Source organism: Limulus polyphemus, unplaced genomic scaffold, assembly GCF_000517525.1.
Source record: "Limulus polyphemus unplaced genomic scaffold, Limulus_polyphemus-2.1.2 Scaffold2270, whole genome shotgun sequence".
Taxonomy (NCBI): domain Eukaryota; kingdom Metazoa; phylum Arthropoda; class Merostomata; order Xiphosura; family Limulidae; genus Limulus; species Limulus polyphemus.
In genome coordinates this window covers 148,489-166,932 of record NW_013667880.1, presented here as the reverse complement: position 1 = coordinate 166,932, position 18,444 = coordinate 148,489, and the positions used below count along the sequence as shown (strand labels likewise).

Sequence of the window (18,444 nt, the reverse complement as noted above, 5' to 3'; positions counted from 1 at the left end):
GTTATGTTCACAGATTGCATATAAATATTTATTTTGTTTTTTTCTAATATAGGTATGGGTTTATCAAGGAGGTTATGTTCACAGATTGCATATAAATATTTGTTTTGTTTCTTCTAATATAGGTATGGGTTTATCAAGGAGATAATGTATAAATACACGGTAGGTAACAGTACAATATTGATTTTAAAATTGGTGTTTAAACTACAGTTGCTCCTAGCTTTCATTAAAAAGAATGATACCGCTAATTAGATTGTTTTACGTTAAATAAAAGAAAGATCGTCAACTGAGAAAATTGGATTTAGTGTATTCTGATACTTTTAAACTGTATTCACTTGTCTATCAAATGTAAGTTTACGTGTTATTATTCCGTCAATTACAACTCTAGTTTACGTGTTAGAATTCTGTTGATTACAACTCTGGTTTACGTGTTATAACTCTGTTAATTACAACTCTAGTTTACGTGTTAGAATTTTATTAATTACAACTCTAGTTTACGTGTAAGAATTCTGTTAATTACAACTCTAGTTTACGTGTTAGAATTCTGTTCATTACAGCTCTAGTTAACGTGTTAGAATTCTGTTCATTACAGCTCTAGTTTACGTGTTAGAATTCTGTTGATTACAACTCTAGTTTACGTGTAAGAATTCTGTTAATTACAACTCTAGTTTACGTGTTAGAATTATGTTGATTACAACTCTAGTTTACGTGTTAGAATTCTGTTGATTACAGCTCTAGTTTACGTGTTAGAATTCTGTTGATTACAGCTCTAGTTTACGTATTAGAATTCTGATGATTAAAACTCTGGTTGATTCAAGCATGAGTTTATATGTTAGTGCATGTGAGACCTTAAATTTATAGACATCAAATGAAACAATTTTTATATATTCATGGTAAAATACGGACAGGTGGTGTATGACAGCCTCATAATAAATAACAGGTAATTAACCTGCTCCACCAAGAGCAGACGCCCGACGCCTGGCTCTTCTGCTTATGGAACCTATTTATCACCCACAATACTTTATGCTGTTATGAATTAGAAATAACTTCTAACATTTTCACTTCCACAACTCTGCACAATTTATACCAAGAACATTTTAACCGTTGTATTTCTAAAAATTATTTATACAGCAAACATAATTCTACAATTTTAAGCTGTTTCCAGACAATATATTTCAACAAAATCACATTAAAAACATAATTCTACAATGCTAAGCTGTTTCCAGACGATATATTTCAACAGTCACATTAAAAACATAACTCTACAATATTAAGCTGTTTCCAGACAATATCTTTCAACAATGTCACATTAAAAACATAATTCTACAATGTTAAGCTGTTTCCAGACAATATATTTCAACAAAGTCACATTAAAAACATAATTCTACAATGTTGAGTGTTTCCAGACAATATATTTCAACAAAGCCACCTTAAAAACATAATTTTACAATGTTAAGATGTTTCCAGACAATATATTTCAACAAAGTCACATTAAAAACATAATTCTACAATGTTAAGCTGTTTCCAGACACTATATTTCAACAATGTCACATTAAAAACATAATTCTACAATGTTAAGTTGTTTCCAAACGATATATTTCAACAAAGTCACATTAAAAACATAATTCTACAATATTAAGCTGTTTCCAGACAATATATTTCAACAATGTCACATTAAAAACATAATTCTACAATGTTAAGCTGTTTCCAGACAATATATTTCAACAAAGCCACCTTAAAAACATAATTTTACAATGTTAAGATGTTTTCAGACGATATATTTCAACAATGTCACATTAAAAACATAATTCTACAATGTTAAGCTGTTTCCAGACGATATATTTCAACAATGTCACATTAAAAACATAATTCTACAATGTTAAGCTGTTTCCAGACGATATATTTCAACAAAGTCACATAAAAAATATCTTTATTTCCAATACGACAACTTCTTAATCAAACTCTTTGTTTGCAGCGTCACGCAACTCGGATCATTCAAGTTACAGAAGATGTGTACAGCTGGCTCCCTCTGGCCACGATAATTGACAATAAAGTGTTTGTAGTTCACGGTGGGGTCACAGATCGGACTGATCTCAAGAAGATATCCAGGATGGACAGGCATCAGGTGACCACATTTTCTGTTTCGCCTTCGGACTTGCCTTAACTTTGTAGTAACTGTTCACGTTTCACCTTCGGATTTGCCTTAACTTTGTAATAACTGTTTGTGTTTCAACTTCGTACTTGCGTTAACTTTGAAGTAACTGTTCACGTTTCACCTTCGGACTTGTCTTAACTTTGTAGTAACTGTTCACGTTTCACCTTCGGACTTGCCTTAACTTTGTAGTAACTGTTCACGTTTCACCTTCGGACTTGCCTTAACTTTGTAGTAACTGTTCACGTTTCACCTTCGGACTTGCCTTAACTTTGTAGTAACTGTTCACGTTTCACCTTCGGACTTGCCTTAACTTTATAAAAACTTTTCATGTTTTAACTTCAGACTTGCAATCACTGTGTAATAACTGTTCCTGTTTCATATTTGAGCTTGCTTTCACTTTCTAATAAATGTGCCTGTTTCATCTTCGGACTTGATTTAACTGTTCCTTTTTCACCTCCGTATTTGCTTTAACTTTGTTATAACTGTTTGTGTTTCACCTTCCGTGAATTAACTTTGTAATAAGTGTTTCTGTTTCACCTTCGGAATGCTTTGGCTTTTAATAATTGTTCTAATAACTTCGGACTTGTCTTAATTTTGTAGTAAAAGTTTCTGTTACACCTTCGGACTTGCCTTAATTGTGTAATAACTGTTGTTGTTTCACCTTCAGACTTATTTTAAATTTCTAATAACTCTTCCTGTTTTATTTTCGGGATGCTCTGACTTTCTAGTAACACTTTCTGTTTTACCTTCGGACTTACCCCAACTTTGTAATAACTGTTCCTGTTTCACTTTCGGACTACACTAAACTTGCTAATAACTGTTCCTGTTTCACTTTCGGACTAGTCTTAACTTTCTAAAAACTATTACTGTTTCACCTTCAGCCTCCCGTTTACTTTTTAGTAACTTTTATAGTTTCACCCTCGGATTTGCATTGATTTTATAATAACTGTTACTGTTTCACCGTTGGACTTCCTTTAACATTATAATAACTGTTTGTGTTTCACTTTTGGACTTGCCTTAACTTTGTAATAGCTGTTCCTGTTGCACATTCGGACTTAACGTAATAATTGTTCCTCTTTCACCTTCGTACTAGCTTTGACTGTGTGATAACATTTCATGTATCACCTTGGGACTTCCATTAACTTTGAAGTAACTGTTACAGTTTGACCTTCAGACTTGCTTTAGCTGTGTAATAACTGTTTCTGTTTCACCTTCGAACGAGCCTTAAATTTGTAGTAACTGTTAATCTTTTACCCCCAGACTTACTTTGACTTTCTAATAACTGTTTTTGTTTCACCTTCGGACTTGTCTGAACTGCGTAATAACTGTCATTGTTTCACCTTCTGACTTTGCAATAACTGTTTCTATATCACCTGTAGACTTCCTTTGACTTTGTTGTAACTCTTTCTGTTTCACGTTCGGACTTGCCTTAACTGTGAAATAACTGTTACTGTTTCATCTTCGGACTTGTCTTAATTGTGTAATCACTATTACTGTTTCACCTTCATACTTGCTTTAACTTTATAATAACTGTTCCTGTTTCACCTTCCGACTTGCTTTTACTTTTTAATAACTGTTTTTGTTTCACCTTCGGACTTACTTTGATTGGGCAATAACTGTTCCTGTTTCACTTTCGGGCTTGCTTTCACTGAGTAATAACTGTTATTGTTTCACCATCGGACTTGGCTTAACTTTGCAATAACTGTTTCTGTTTCACCTTCGGACTTGCCTTAACTGTGAATTAACTGTTTTTGTTTCACCTTCAGACTAGCTTTAATCATCTAGTAACTGTTCCTGTTTCACCTTTGGACTTCCTTTAACTTTCTAATAACTGTATTTGTTTCACCTTCGGACTTGCCTTAACTATGTAATAACTATTTTATTTTAACCTTCGAACTTACTTTGATTGTGCAATAACTGTTCCTATTTCACCTTCGGATTTGCCTTAACTTTGTAATAACTGTTTGTGTGTTCACCTTCGGATTCACTTTACCTTTCTCATCTTCGGACTTGCTTTGATTGTGCAATTAATGTTCCTGTTTCACCTTCGGACTTGCGTTCACTTTATAATAACTGTTTCTGTTTCAACTTCTGACTTGCTTTTGCTTTGTAATAACTGTTCCTGTTGCACCTTCGTACTTGCTTTGACTTTGTAATAACTGTTTCTGTTTCACCTTCGGACTTGCTTTGATTGTGCAGTTACTGTTCCTGTTTCACATTCGTACTTGCTTTGTCTTTGTAATAATTGTTTATGTTTCAGCTACAGGCTAGCCTTAACTTTGTAGTAACTATTACTGTTTCACTTTCGGTCCAGCCATAAATTTGTAGCAGCTGTTCCTGTTTCACCTTCGGATTTGCCCTAATTTTGTAATTACTGTTTGTGTTTCACCTTCGGACTTGCTTTAACTTTTTCATATCTGTTTCAACTTCTGACTTCCTTTTGCTTTGTAATAATTGTTTATGTTTCAGCTACAAGCTAGCCTTAACTTTGTAGTAACTATTACTGTTTCACATTCGCTCTTGCTTTTACTTTGTAATAACCGTTCATGTTTAAATTTCTGACTTGCTTTTGCTTTGTAATAACTGTTTCTGTTTCACCATTAGACTAACCTTAACTTTGTAGTAACTGTTACTGTTTCACCATCGGACTTACTTTGACCTTGTAATAACTGTTTTTTTTTCCTTTGGACTTGCTTTGACTTTCCAATAACTGTTGCTGTTTCACCTTCGGACTTGCTTAAACTTTGTCATAACTCTTTCTATTTCACCATCCGACATGCTTTCACTGTGCAATAACTTTTCCTGATTCACATTCGGTTCGTTTTGACTCTCTTATAACCGTTGCTGTTTCACTTTTGGAATGCTTTGACTTTCTAATAACCGTTTCTCTTCGGAGTTACATTAACTTTATAATAACAGTTTCTGTTTCACCTTCAGACTTGTTTTATCTTTGTAATAACTGTTCCTGTTTCACCTTCGGACTAGCATTAACTTTGTAATAACTGTTCCTGTTTCACCTTCGGACTAGCATTAACTTTGTAATAACTATTCCTGTTTCACTTTCAGTCCAGCCCTAAATTTGTAACAGCTGTTCCTGTTTCACCTTCGGATTTGCCCTATATTTGTAATAACTGTTTGTGTGTTTCACCTTCGGACTTGCTTTTACTTTTTCATATCTGTGTCACTTTCGGACTTGCTTTAACTTTGTCATAACTGTTTCTATTTCACTTTCAGACTTGTTTTCACTGTGCAATAACTGTTACTGATTCACATTCAGTATGCTTTGTCTTATAACTGTTCCTGTTTCACCTACGGACTTGCTTTAACTTTGTAGTAACTGTTTCACTTTTGGACTAGCCTTAACTTTGTAGTAACTCTTACTGTTTCACCTTCGGACTTACTTTGACTTTGCAATAACTGTTCGAGTTTCACCTTCGGATTTGTTTTACCTTTCTCATAACTGTTTCACCTTCGAACTTGCTTTGATTGTGTAATTACTGTTCCTGTTTCACCTTCGTACCTGCTTTGACTTTGTAATAACTGTTTGTGTCTCACCTTTAGATTTGCTTTGATTTTATTATAACTGTTCCTGTTTCACCTTCGAATTTGCCTTAACTTTGTAATAACTGTTTGTGTTTCACATTTGGACTTGCCTTTATTGTGTAATAACTGTTAAGAGTTTCACCTTCGGACTTGGTTTAACTCTCTGACAACTATTTCTGTTTCAACTTTGGAATGCTTTGACTTTCTAATAACTGTTTCTCTTTCACCTTCGGACTTATATTAACTTTATAATAAAAGTTTCTGTTTCACCTTCAGACTTGCCTTAACTTTGCAATAACTGTTCCTGTTTCACCTTCGGAATGGCCTTAACTTTGTAATATCTGTTCTTGTTTCATCTTCTGACTTGCTTTAACTTTCTCTTAACTGTTTTACCTTCGGAATTGCTTTGATTGTGCAATAACTGTACCTGATCCACTTTCGGACTTGCATTGACTTTGTCATTATTGTTTTCGTTTCACTTTCGGACTTGCTTCATTGTGTAATAACTGTTCCTGTTTCACATTCGGACTTGCTTTGACTTTATAATAACTGTTCGTGTTTTACCTTCAAAATTGCTTTGATTTTTGTAATACCCGTTCCTGTTTTACCTTCAGACTAGCCATAACCATCTAGTAGCTATTCCTGTTTCACCTTCGGACTTCCATTAACTTTGCAATAAGTGTTCGTGTTTCACCTTCGGTATGCTTTGACTTTGTAATAACTGTTTTTGTTTCACCTTTGGGCTTGCTTTGACTTTATAATGACAGTTTTTAATTCACCTTTGGAATTGCTTTAACTTTGTAATAACTGTTCCTGTTTCACCTTCGGACTTGCTTTTGCTTTGTAATAGCTGTTTATGTTTCACATTCGGACTTGCTTTGACTTTATAATAACTGTTCGTGTTTTACCTTCAAAATTGCTTTGATTTTTGTAATAACTGTTTCTGTTTCACCTTCGGACTTGCTTTAACTGTGAAATACCCGTTCCTGTTTCACCTTCAGACTAGCCTTAACCATCTAGTAGCTATTCCTACTTGCATTAACTTTGCAATAAGTGTTCGTGTTTCACCTTCGGACTTACTTTAACTTTGTAATAACAGTTTCTGTTTCACCTTCGGAATCCTTTGACTTTGTAATAACTGTTCCTGTTTCGCCTTCGAACTTATATTAACTTTATTATAACTGTTTCTCTTTCACCTCTGGATTTGCTTTAACTTTGTAATAACTGTTTTTGTTTCACATTCGGACTTGCTTTGACTTTGTAATATCTGTTTTTGTTTCACTTTCGAACTTGCTTTGACTTTGTAATAACTGTTTCTGTTTCATCTTCGGACTTGATTTAACTTTGTAATAACTGTTTCTATTTCTCCTTTATTCATGCTTCCACTGTGTAATAACTGTTCCTGTTTCACCTTCGGAATGCTTTGACTTTCGAATAACTGTTTCTCTCTTACCTTCGGACTTGCACTAACTTTATAATAACTGTTTCTGTTTCAACTTCGGAATAGCCTTTACTTTGTGATAACTGTTCCTGTTTCCTATTCGTACTAGCTTTAACTTTGTAATAACTCTTACTGTTTCACCTTCGTACTTGCTTTGACTTTGTAATAACTGTTCCTGTTTCAACTTCGTTGTTGCTTTAATTTTCTTATAACTGTTCCTGTTTTACCTTCGGACTTGTTTTAACTCTGTCATAACTGTTTCACCTTCGGACTTGCCCTAACTTTGTAGTAACTGTTTGTGTCTCACCTTTGGACTTATTTTGACTTTTTACTAACTGTTCCTGTTTCAACTTCGGACTAGCCTTAACTTTGTAATAAAAGTTGCTGTTTCACTTGCAGACTTACTTTAACATCTTTTATAAAAATGATCCGTTATGTGTGTGTTAGCAACCATCACCCAGAGTTAATTGGCTCGATTACCGTAATTTTTTTGTAAGGTAACTGTTTAACAGTGTACTTTGGCTATAATGTTTGAGGATTTTTGCCTGAGAATAGGGATATAAAACAGTCTGAAATAGGGCAAATTTCCACCTTTTCACAGACTTTTTAATTTAAATATATGAGTACTTAATCAGTTAATTGAGTGATTTATATCCTTCCCCAATGCATGTTATGCAATTAGTATATAATGATGTCATTAGGGATTTAATAAAAAACGAAAGAAGGGGAACATTATCTAGCATCGTTCTTTATACAGTTTTTGTTTCTTCTATGTTCGTTGTAATAGTTGTTCCTGTTACACGTTTGAACTTGAAATATTAATTTATAGAGAAAAACAGAACATGGAAAGAAATAAGGTATTTAACAGTGAAATTCCTTATTTTAAATATAAGTAATGCACGGAAAATGAAGTTACTTTATCAGTCAAATGTGGTAATGTAAGTATCAATAGAAGGAACACAATTTTATCAGTCAAATGTGGTATTGTAAGTATCAATAGAAGGAACACAACTTTATCAGTCAAATGTGGTATTGTAAGTATCAATAGAAGGAACACAACTTTACCAGTCAAATGTGGTATCGTAAGTATCAATAGAAGGAACACAACTTTATCAGTCAAATGTGGTATCGTAAGTATCAATAGAAGGAACACAACTTTATCAGTCAAATGTGGTATTGTAAGAATAAATAGAAGGAACACAAAGTTACTTGGAACAAGCTTTATCTGTAGTGTTTACTGTTGACCTGAAGGTCCGAATTAGAGATAAGCTGGTGTTTATGTTCCCTATTTATTCATTATTAAAACCAAAACAACTTTTCTGAAGTTTAAATTCGCAGGCCTGTGTTATTGATAGCCATGCCTGAACCAAGGAATTTCTGATCTATTTGAAGAACCCGTGTTTCGTATAAGTCGCTTTATCGTAAATATAAAAAATCTGTGGAAAAAAGTGAGCTACTGAAAGTACATTTGATTTAAGTACAAGTAATAGGTTGTAAGGTTTTAAACTAAGTACTATTCTACTTATAATTATATATCCCCGAAGGATCAACGGTAACCGTGAAGGCTATAATTCTAGAATAAGGGGTTCGATATAGCTTCCATTGCTCTTAAAAAGAACTGAGAGAGCTATTAATTTTGTTATACAGAAAGAGAGAAATTTATAGATTTCATTGTAGACGGTTAGATTTGAGATGTATAAGAGAAGATAAATAACCAGTTTGTGAAACTTTATTCTTCAGCTTATTACGATCCTTCAACCTCCAATGATTGATGGGAAGATGACCTGTGACCAAGAGGAGTGGGACCAGGTACGTTTACAGATATAAGAATTTATGAAAATTTAGTCATAGTCCTGTCAAGAAATGGAACTTTAGCGCTAGACGTGTTTAGCAATGAAACGTTGGAGTTAGACGGGTTTGGGATTGAATCGTGAATCAATGTGGAATATTAAAACATACATTACTATAATGGTTTGTATCAAATTACATTATTTATGTATAACTATCATTACTTGAGTTTATACATGTTACTGTAATAGGTTCCCTTTAATAACTTCCGAATATCCTTTTTCGCCTCTGGAATTTTGTTTGAAGCTACAAAAAATCTTGCCGTGTTAAAGTAAAAACCTTTAAAACTTTTCTGAAACTATAGAACAAAGATAAGGCTTCCATTAAACTGTCGATTATCTCAAGTAACTGGAGAATGAAACGGATATTCCTGCTATTCTATACGAAGACGTACATTTCGGGGCACCTTTAGATTTCTGTGTAGTTAGATTGTTCAAACGGCGCTTGAGACCATCGTCCTAGTACTCCAGATGGAATACGAAGAGCATGTAGAGAAGTCTGTTGTAGACATGACAGCCTTACAACGGAACCCTTCGCAATAAAAATTACGTTGCAGGGCTTTTGTCAAGTTGCACGGTCGTCAGATAGATCATGACTGGACGTGGCAATATCAACTATAACGTCATTACGTTCCAAAATTCGTTTTAATATAATGTACTTAACCTTCTGTATAATATATCATATTTAAAGAATGCAAGAAAGTTGAGGGAAAAACGGCTGTGAACGTTTGCAGTTCTGGAGGGCATAAAACTGAATTAAACAAATTGCTACTGTTGTCTTGTTAGGCAAGATCAAAACAAACAAACAAAAAACTTGCTACTCAACCATTATCAATACTTAAGAATTGACTCTGATAAGTATTTGTATAAATACTGGTTAGAAAACCTTACAAAAGTTTTTCATGATATGTTGGTTTATGGATATTGGTTAGCTTTATTTTACCTCACCATTATTATAATTATTATTTACTTCTGGAAAGGTTGTCGGAATTTTATGGAGTGATCCAAGACCTCAGCCAGGTTGCCACACAAATTCAATCCGGGGAGGCGGAAGTTTCTTTGGACCGGATGTGACGGAGGCATTCCTGCAGCGCTATCAGTTAGAGAGAATTATACGCTCACATGAATGTAAACCAGATGGTTTTGAGTTTACTCATGGTGACAGGGTAGGTCAATGTGGTTGCATTTTTTGGTATAGCTAGCTTTATATGTGACACTTTCCTTACCATGGCTCCAAACATCTTTATGGAGTCAATGTGCTCCACTTTCCATACCATAGATTCAAACCACCTCTGTGGAGTCAATGTGCTATACTTTTCATACTGCCACTCCAAACCACCCCTATGCCAATAATATGCTCCATTTTGTATAACATAGCTCAAAACAACTCCTATGGAGAGAATGTACTCAACTTTGGATACTGCAGCTCTGAACCACCTCTATGGAAATAATATGCTCCACTTTGCATAGCAAGAACATATGATCTGTCTATCCAATAATAACCACTATTTTCCAGGTTTCTTTCACTCCTTCATCGTTTTTAAATCTCTAACATACATAATTTAATATAGGGTGTTGTACTATTACTGGTTTCCTTTTCTCCACAAAATAATGTATATTTTAATATCAGAAATGATATGTAAGTCAGTATATAGTGTTTAGTCAATACAATTTTTAAGATTTATGCTCAAGTACATAAACACATTTCATATTTATGCTACTGTATATCTTTAAAGGAAAAAAACTGTTCAGACATGTTATTAATATTTATTCTACAATGTACAAATGTTCAAAAATACAGATACTGGAACTCCTTCTTAAAAATGAACAAGCCTGTCAATTGAATGAGTAAATCACAAGGTGTAACAGTGTGTGTTGGTTTGTCATGCCAGGTGTTCGAAAATCTTTACTTAAAGATAGACAGACATTAAGTTACACTCACTGGGTCCATCCTTTAAGGTTGTAACTTGAAGCAGTGAATGGTAACTATCTTTCTGGATGTCTTCTCTATGGTTTCTTGATCCAGGCTGCATCTTAATTATACAGATTTGGTCTAGTCCTTATCTAAAAGACAACATAACAACTAGTCACTACAAAGGCTTTATAGGAATCCAAAATCAATCTATGATGATGCATTTTATCCAGCTGGTGATGATGCCTTTTAAAAATATGTATCAATCAATACCAAAAGTTGTTAAACACACTGATCAAGCATGTAGAAGTCAACAGTCATTCTTCCTCTGGTCTGCCTAATCTCATCAAACCATTATTCTTAAAAACTACATTTCTAGTACTTCAATATAATTAATCAAATTGGAAGCAGTTATTACTGAGAGGTGGTATAAATGTTTTGCAGACAACTTTCTTCATACTTCTACAACATATAAATATAACTGACTCTAATGTAGAATAAATATGGATAGATTTATAAACCTTTGTTGTAATGTTTTTGTCTAAAGTCATTAAATACTTTTCTATTTCTTGTACAACCTTTTGTGCTCCTAAAGTCCACTTCATACATCAAGTCCTCCAGTTTATTCAGGTAAACTCAACTGTGAGATAAATATTCCATAAGGTTGGAAAATTCATTACTAAATTGAAGTAATGCTGTTAAGAAGGTCCATGGTGCTCAAATACCATAGTAATATTGTTCATTATATCAGATACATGCAAGAAGTTTCAATACAAAATGATAAAAACCCTATAACCTGAGTGATTTCCAAAGGTGAACCTTTCTTCTTCAGGGGCAAACTAGAAATGGTGGTGTAACCAAATGAGTAATATATAATGGACCATCATGATGGTCACCTGGGCTTCCAGGAAGTGTTTTTGTGTATTTTCTAATGTGTCTCACTGCCAATGCAAAACAGTCCAAAATGAAAGCATTATATATAAAAAAAGGGAGCAGATATGTTTTGCTTTAGAAATGGTCAAGAAAAACTATACTTAAGTGTTATTATAGTAAAATAAAGGAGACACATGGAGACTGACTGAAAAAGAAATGTTAAGCAGATCAATTTCTAAGACATGCATGGAAACTATCATAAATAAACAGCATATACTAGAAAGATTATGGGCAAACATTGAGAATTCATGCTACATGAAAAAAATACAAAACAAACCAATGATCACTAATCATCAATTCCAGGATCTAGATTTATTCCACAAGGTTGAACAGTATTTAGATTAACAAGCCAATAAGCTTCTTTTGTCTCACTCTCAGCTTCAGTTTTAAAGTCAGTTTCAACACCGAAAAAGATCTCTCTCTTGCTCAACACTTCAACCAACCCAGTCATACTATTAACAATGTTACTCCTCAGCATTGAAACTGACTTTAAAACTGTTCCACAAGCGATTTCTTTAAAAATTTTAAATTTTCTCTGGTTGTGCTTGTCAGAAAAAGCTAGTAGTTTTTATAACAAGCTTTACTACGTGGATGGCAACCATTCTTTGGTGAAAAAATTAAATAACTCCTCCAAAACAAGAAAATTAACAAAGAAACTTTCCAGCACTTTATACCCAGACATGTTTGTCCAGGTAGATTCTATCTCTTACCAAAAATACACAAACCAAACAATTCTCGCCGATCCATAATTTCTAACATAAATATGGCTACTAAAAAGCTGTCCACTTTTGTTGGCCAACACATAAAATGTATTTTCTGTACCCTCCTTTCTCACATAAAGGATACTACTTACTTTCTTAATATCATAGAACAAATCACAACCAATGGACACTTACCGCCTAACAGTCTTCCGTGTACATTGTACATCTCTTCCCTTTACACAACATTCCTCATGATGAACAACTAGAAACTCAAAAGTCCACCTTAACCCTTTCAAACTCATCAGAATCTCAAACAGTAACTGATCTAAAGCAAAACATCTCTAACACTTTTTACATAATGCTCTCATTTCTGGCCATGTTGCACCAGAAATGAGACACACAAGAGTACACTGAAAGATATACAAAAATACCTCCTGGAAACCCAGGTGACCTTCGTGATATCACTTAAATATCTTCATATATTACTCAATCAGTTAGAGCACCATTCCCAGTTTGTCCCTGAAGATAGGTCCATCTTTTTTTAAAGTGCTAAGCTTATAGGGTTTTTAATATTGTTGCAATAGTTTCTGTCATTGGGCAGGTTCTTTTCGATTATTCGGTAAAAATAATGTAAAGTCAAGCCCACTTATTTGCAGAGAGTTATTTCTTCAACTGTATCATTCAAGTTCTACAAGCCACAAAGACTTTTGTAATAATTTTACAATTAAGTTTTAAAGGAAATTCCAAAACTAGTGATGCATCCGACTCACAGATAAAACTTATTGCTTGGATATTATAAAAGTTTAACTTACAGTACTTGCCTCATCTGAAAATGATTATTTTTATACATTTCTTCTCATTCAATGTGTAATTCTAGTTAAGCAACCATTTTTACCAAGTTCATTAACTAATACTTCATGTTTCAGGTTCTTACGATATTCTCAGCTTCTAATTATTATGCTGAGGGAACAAACAAAGCTGCATATGTGAAACTTGTAGGAACAAATCTGGTAACACAGATTGTGATGTATGTCAGCTCAAGTCATACCAGCAATGCTGAAATACAACAAAGGCAAGTTTTCCTGAAAAAATATGTTAAGTTACAAATTTTCTTTTAATATACTGTGACTCTTCTCTCAGCAGATAATTGCACAGTATATCCATTTCTTCATCAAAAGAGTAAGTTATCATGTGGAGAACAGTGCACTTGTTGCACCTCTGGAAAAAAATGACCTTAAATAACACTTTGAGTGATTTCATAGAATATACCAGAAGCTCATGTTTCTTTTTATTAATCATAACAGACAAGGATATGTTGAACAGTCGGCTCTGAGGGAACTGAAGCAGCTTATCTACGCATCACATCTATTACTGATAGAGAAGTTTCACATGGAAGACACAGAACAGTCAGGTATTTATAGATCTTGCATGAAAATCTAAAATTTTTGGAAACTCCAAGTTGAGATATGTGTGTTATTTTACTAGCTATATTATCTACCCAACTGTAATAATAAGTCAGGTACTTGTAGATCTTACAGTAAAACCTAAAGTGGGTTTATTCCCCCCAAGGGTTTGGTTTCCAAGTTAAGAATATTGATCTGTGTGTTGTTTTAATTTAGCTATATTATCTACCCAACTATTATAATAATAATAATATGTCAGGTGCCTGAGTACATGAAGGAAAGGGGAGATCAAAGTGTGTGTGTGGGGGTATTGTTTGAGACTGCAATATCCTGTAACACAGTTAAATAAAGTGGTTCCAGAGAGCAGGTAGTACCAAGGTGTGTCACTAGGGTTTGGTTGGTGAGATAGTCACCTTATGATAATTTAAGCCATGCAGTATGATACACAAACTACAACAAAACAGAATAATATTTTTTATTTAGACATAAAACTTCAGTTAAGGTTTTTATATATATAGTTTGAATGATCTAAGTCTTCTACATAGATTCCAAGTTAAGCTAGTATATGAATATTCATAAATGTAAACCACCAAGTATACTCTACAAATAATCAAATTGTAATAAATGAAACATTAATTAATTCAAAGTTTTATTATTGATGTAAAACTACAAAGTTGAAACTAAAAAATAAAGATAATCAAATTGTAGTTTCTTTAATCTGTAATGTGATACATATGATATTTATTTCTAGTTTGACTGTTGCATGCCAATACAAAAAATAGATCTCTACATGGACTGTAATTAAACTAATCACCCACACTTTAGTGATGTACTTTGGAACTATTGCATTACGTGACCTCTTCTGGCCACAGGTTGGTTTGGTTAACTATTTTCATCATGCACTTAAAACCAGTAAAAACTGCAAGTTACAGAATCTTGAGATTTTGTACTTTGCACTCCTTACCGATTACACACAGTTAATAATCTTGTCTCCACAGGAAAGATATGTATTGGCCGGTGGTGCGATATCATGAAGGAAGTAGTAGGTTTACAACTACCCTGGAGACTGCTCTGCCCTAAGATAGCTAAGTTGGATCCATTATCTGGCAATGTTTACTACGAGTCAATTTTCCAAGAGTATACCATTCAGAACAAGCTGGCTGAACAGGTAACTCAAACACAATTTGTTTTATCTACCAAATACTGGTTGTTAGACAAAATGAACATTAATTCTAATTATGAAAATTCAGTATGGGTTTTAAATTCTGATGAAATTCCCAATATTTTGAAGTGACAAATATTACTCTAACCAGCTGATAAAGCATTTCTCATTTAAAATAAAAATCTGACCATGAAATACACAAAGAATTAGCCTAGCTATTTGCTGCCAATTTGATGAACAATGAATTTTTTTTTTCCAGAATGAGCCATCACTTCTAGAAACCTTATACCGTAGTAAGGACACTCTGGAGACCATATTCAGATTTATTGATACTGATGGATCAGGTAAGATAACATATTTTACCTCCACATTCTAGTAATATCACTTCTAGAAACCTTATACAGTAGTAAGGACACTCTGGAGACCATATTCAGATTTATTGATACTGATGGATCAGGTAAGATAACATATTTTACCTCCACATTCTAGTACCTCTGTATCACATCTATGGCCTAAGTAGTTCCAAGTATTCAGTTGTTAACCCATTCTAAATGAGCTTTTCTTCTCTATAGAGTTAATACAGTGTATTCTCTATATTAACATGCATATAACTATAGGTCTTGAACTTTTTTCACTATTTACACTGAGCTTTGGAATTAAATTACATGTGGACATACATTTCTTTGTTATGCCTAGGACTAATTTCCATGCAAGAGTTTACAGATGCTTGCCAGTTGTTAAGTAAACATCTGAAAACGTCTATGCATCAAGAAGAGATTCAGGATCTGGCCAAGAGTATAGACATCAACAAGGATGGATTCATTGATTTCAATGAATTTCTGGAAGCCTTCCGTCTTGTAGACAATGATTCTCCTTCTAGAAGATCTGGGAACCACGTCTGTGGATTGTTTTGCCAAGATGAGAGATGAATATACTCCAGTTTGTAAAAAAATATTAATAATAATAAAAAAATTAATATTCCTACAGATTTTGGTGGTGTTTCTACAGCAAGTCATCAAAACAGCATATTATTTTCTGATGCTACTCAAGCTACCAAAGATATATTAATACTAAGAAAATATAAGTGTCTCCTTGCTTGTTATATAAAAATCCTTGATCGAGTAGCTATATAGTACGGTGGAGACTGATGACTTCTTAACAATTTAACTAGGTATTTTCTAAGACTAAGTATGAATCAGTCATCTTCATGTTACAAAGAAAATACCCTTTGTTTTTATGTATGGTAAATTAAAAGGCATGTTTTGAATACAAAGTTGATATGTACTTGAATCATATATTTCAATCTTTTTAAATTAAAAAATGTGTTTTATTACGTGGATCTGTTACAGTATATTTTGAAACAAAAAGGAATTACATAAGTAACTAATTACTTTAACTTCGTCACTCACTCCATTAGCAGCAAAACTTTCTGTTCCTCCACAGTTAATATCGTGATCTTTTTACATCAGGTGTACCCCTGCAACAAAATAATTGTACACTGGCAATAACATAATTTTTCTACAACACTATTTAACAGAATACTCATGTGTCCATCTGAACCTGGCAACTCACTGGACCAATTGTCACCCTTTATAATCTCAAATGGAGTGACATGGGATAGGTATGTCAGCTAGGAGATATGTAAAAATATGACTAAAATCTATTTCAAAATTTCCTTCAACTAAATTAATACCTTGTTGAATCATAAATTCATTTGAAATATTCAATCACAACCTTTAAAGCTAGTAGTTATCCAGTAATTAGGTCACTCATTAAATACAAGAGATATCTGTTCTTTCAGCTAACCATCCTATCTTGCTTAGTTGTCATAAGTGCTACTTTATGTAAAATAAAATGTATTAATACCATAATTCCATCTTCTGATAAGATGTTATTTAACCAATTTAATATTAGTGAAGTTTTAAAGTTATATTAAAAAAGTAAAAATCACTTACATGCCAGCGACTAGTGCCTCAGTTTCTGCAGCCTTTCGTTTAGAGATTATCTACAGAAAGTAAAAAACTTTATAGATGTGGGTGCAGCTATTGTTGATAAAATCAATATCTTCAGTCACAATGTATATCTTTTTTGAATCATAACTAGAAATACAACTATTATTATATAGACTAACAAATGGTATTTATTAAATGTCTTCAAACATTCAAAATCTAAAAACTATGTATATGATACAAATTCAGACTTTAACTTTACATGTAGCATATTCATTTAGTTTCAAAATAAAAACTTGTGTTTATTTTCAGTGAAAATACAGTAATGTGTATAATTATCTTTATCTATATTAAATTTCCTGTAGTTCCTTGTCAAATTTCAAACGTTTATAATTAGCCTAATTTCTACTAAACTTCTGACCAATCACAGCTGAATATCTGGTTGATTTTCTGTAATTCCTTGTCAAATTTCAAATGTTTACAATTAGCATAATTTCTACATACCTGGTTAATTTTCTGTAGTTCTCTGTCGAGCTTGGTTTTCTCATCCTTTTTTCCTGTGGCTAAACGACGAGTTTTTCGTCCATCAGCCATCTTTACACCATATTGAAAAGCAGCTCTAGAAAATTCACCAAGGCCAAAAATAAATATATACAACTTAGAAATTCAAACACAAGAATATTTAAGATGGTTTATTCCTATATAAATTTTTATAAATTGTGAAATAATATACATATTTAGTTTATTTTCACTATATATATATCCTCTAGATGGAGCTGAAATAAATATTTCTTAACTCTTTCCAGACAGGTCACGGGTGAAAGGCCACGTCATTGCATTTGACTACTCGCATTCAAAATTTTATTGAACTATTAGGTCATCAAGAAATAAATGTTGCGTTTTGGAACATTTTCATTACCCCCCCAAAAAAACGTGCATCACGTATAATAGTTAAATGAACTGTCAAAATGTCACGTTAGTGTAGCCTATATAATGTGTAAAGTTTAGTATACTCTAATCCCTTATAGTGATGGCACCCGACAAGACACATATTCAGCATGTAATGCTTTTTGAATACAAGAAGGGAAACAATGACTCTGTAGCCACAAAAAAGTTTATGGAAATGTTTTGAACAATCGTAAGTGTCAACGAAGGTTCAGCAAATTTCGTTCAGATCATTTTAGCCTTAAAAACTGTGATGGCAGGAGCCAACATGTTGGAATTGATATTGATGCTCTGAAGACGTTTGCTGAGTCTAACCCAAGGCAACACACTAGTGAAATTGCATGTTTCTCATGAAACAATACTTAAATATCTAAGGAATATGGGAAAAAGGTGCTTGAGTGCCTCACGAACTCTCCGATGATCATCATTTCCAATGTGTGAACATTGCTTCATCTC

General features: G+C 33.3%; 2 protein-coding genes across 7 annotated transcripts in view; one reads left to right on the top strand and one right to left on the bottom strand.

Moving 5' to 3' along the window:
• The window catches only part of LOC106466470 (serine/threonine-protein phosphatase with EF-hands 2-like), a 48,576-nt gene extending 32,266 nt beyond the window's left edge, over positions 1-16,310 (top strand). For both annotated transcript variants that reach the window (XM_022394486.1, XM_022394484.1), the window contains exons 7-15: positions 123-159; positions 1,973-2,122; positions 8,877-8,945; positions 9,964-10,149; positions 13,456-13,601; positions 13,834-13,940; positions 14,931-15,100; positions 15,354-15,438; positions 15,791-16,310. In XM_022394486.1, the coding sequence (XP_022250194.1) occupies positions 123-159; positions 1,973-2,122; positions 8,877-8,945; positions 9,964-10,149; positions 13,456-13,601; positions 13,834-13,940; positions 14,931-15,100; positions 15,354-15,438; positions 15,791-16,023 (1,183 nt within the window). In that variant the 3' untranslated portion in view covers positions 16,024-16,310. The remainder of the gene's footprint in view (positions 1-122; positions 160-1,972; positions 2,123-8,876; positions 8,946-9,963; positions 10,150-13,455; positions 13,602-13,833; positions 13,941-14,930; positions 15,101-15,353; positions 15,439-15,790) is intronic.
• The window catches only part of LOC106466472 (protein Red-like), a 68,495-nt gene continuing 60,785 nt past the window's right edge, over positions 10,735-18,444 (bottom strand). For 3 of the 5 annotated variants that reach the window (XM_022394487.1, XM_013926757.2, XM_022394489.1), the window contains exons 19-21: positions 17,548-17,662; positions 17,050-17,099; positions 16,400-16,571 (exon numbers count right to left, since the gene is read on the bottom strand). In XM_022394487.1, the coding sequence (XP_022250195.1) occupies positions 16,538-16,571; positions 17,050-17,099; positions 17,548-17,662 (199 nt within the window). In that variant the 3' untranslated portion in view covers positions 16,400-16,537. Of the gene's footprint in view, positions 11,048-16,399; positions 16,572-17,049; positions 17,100-17,547; positions 17,663-18,444 lie in introns of those variants that run through there. The other 2 variants (XR_002612215.1, XM_022394488.1) reach the window with 2 other exon arrangements.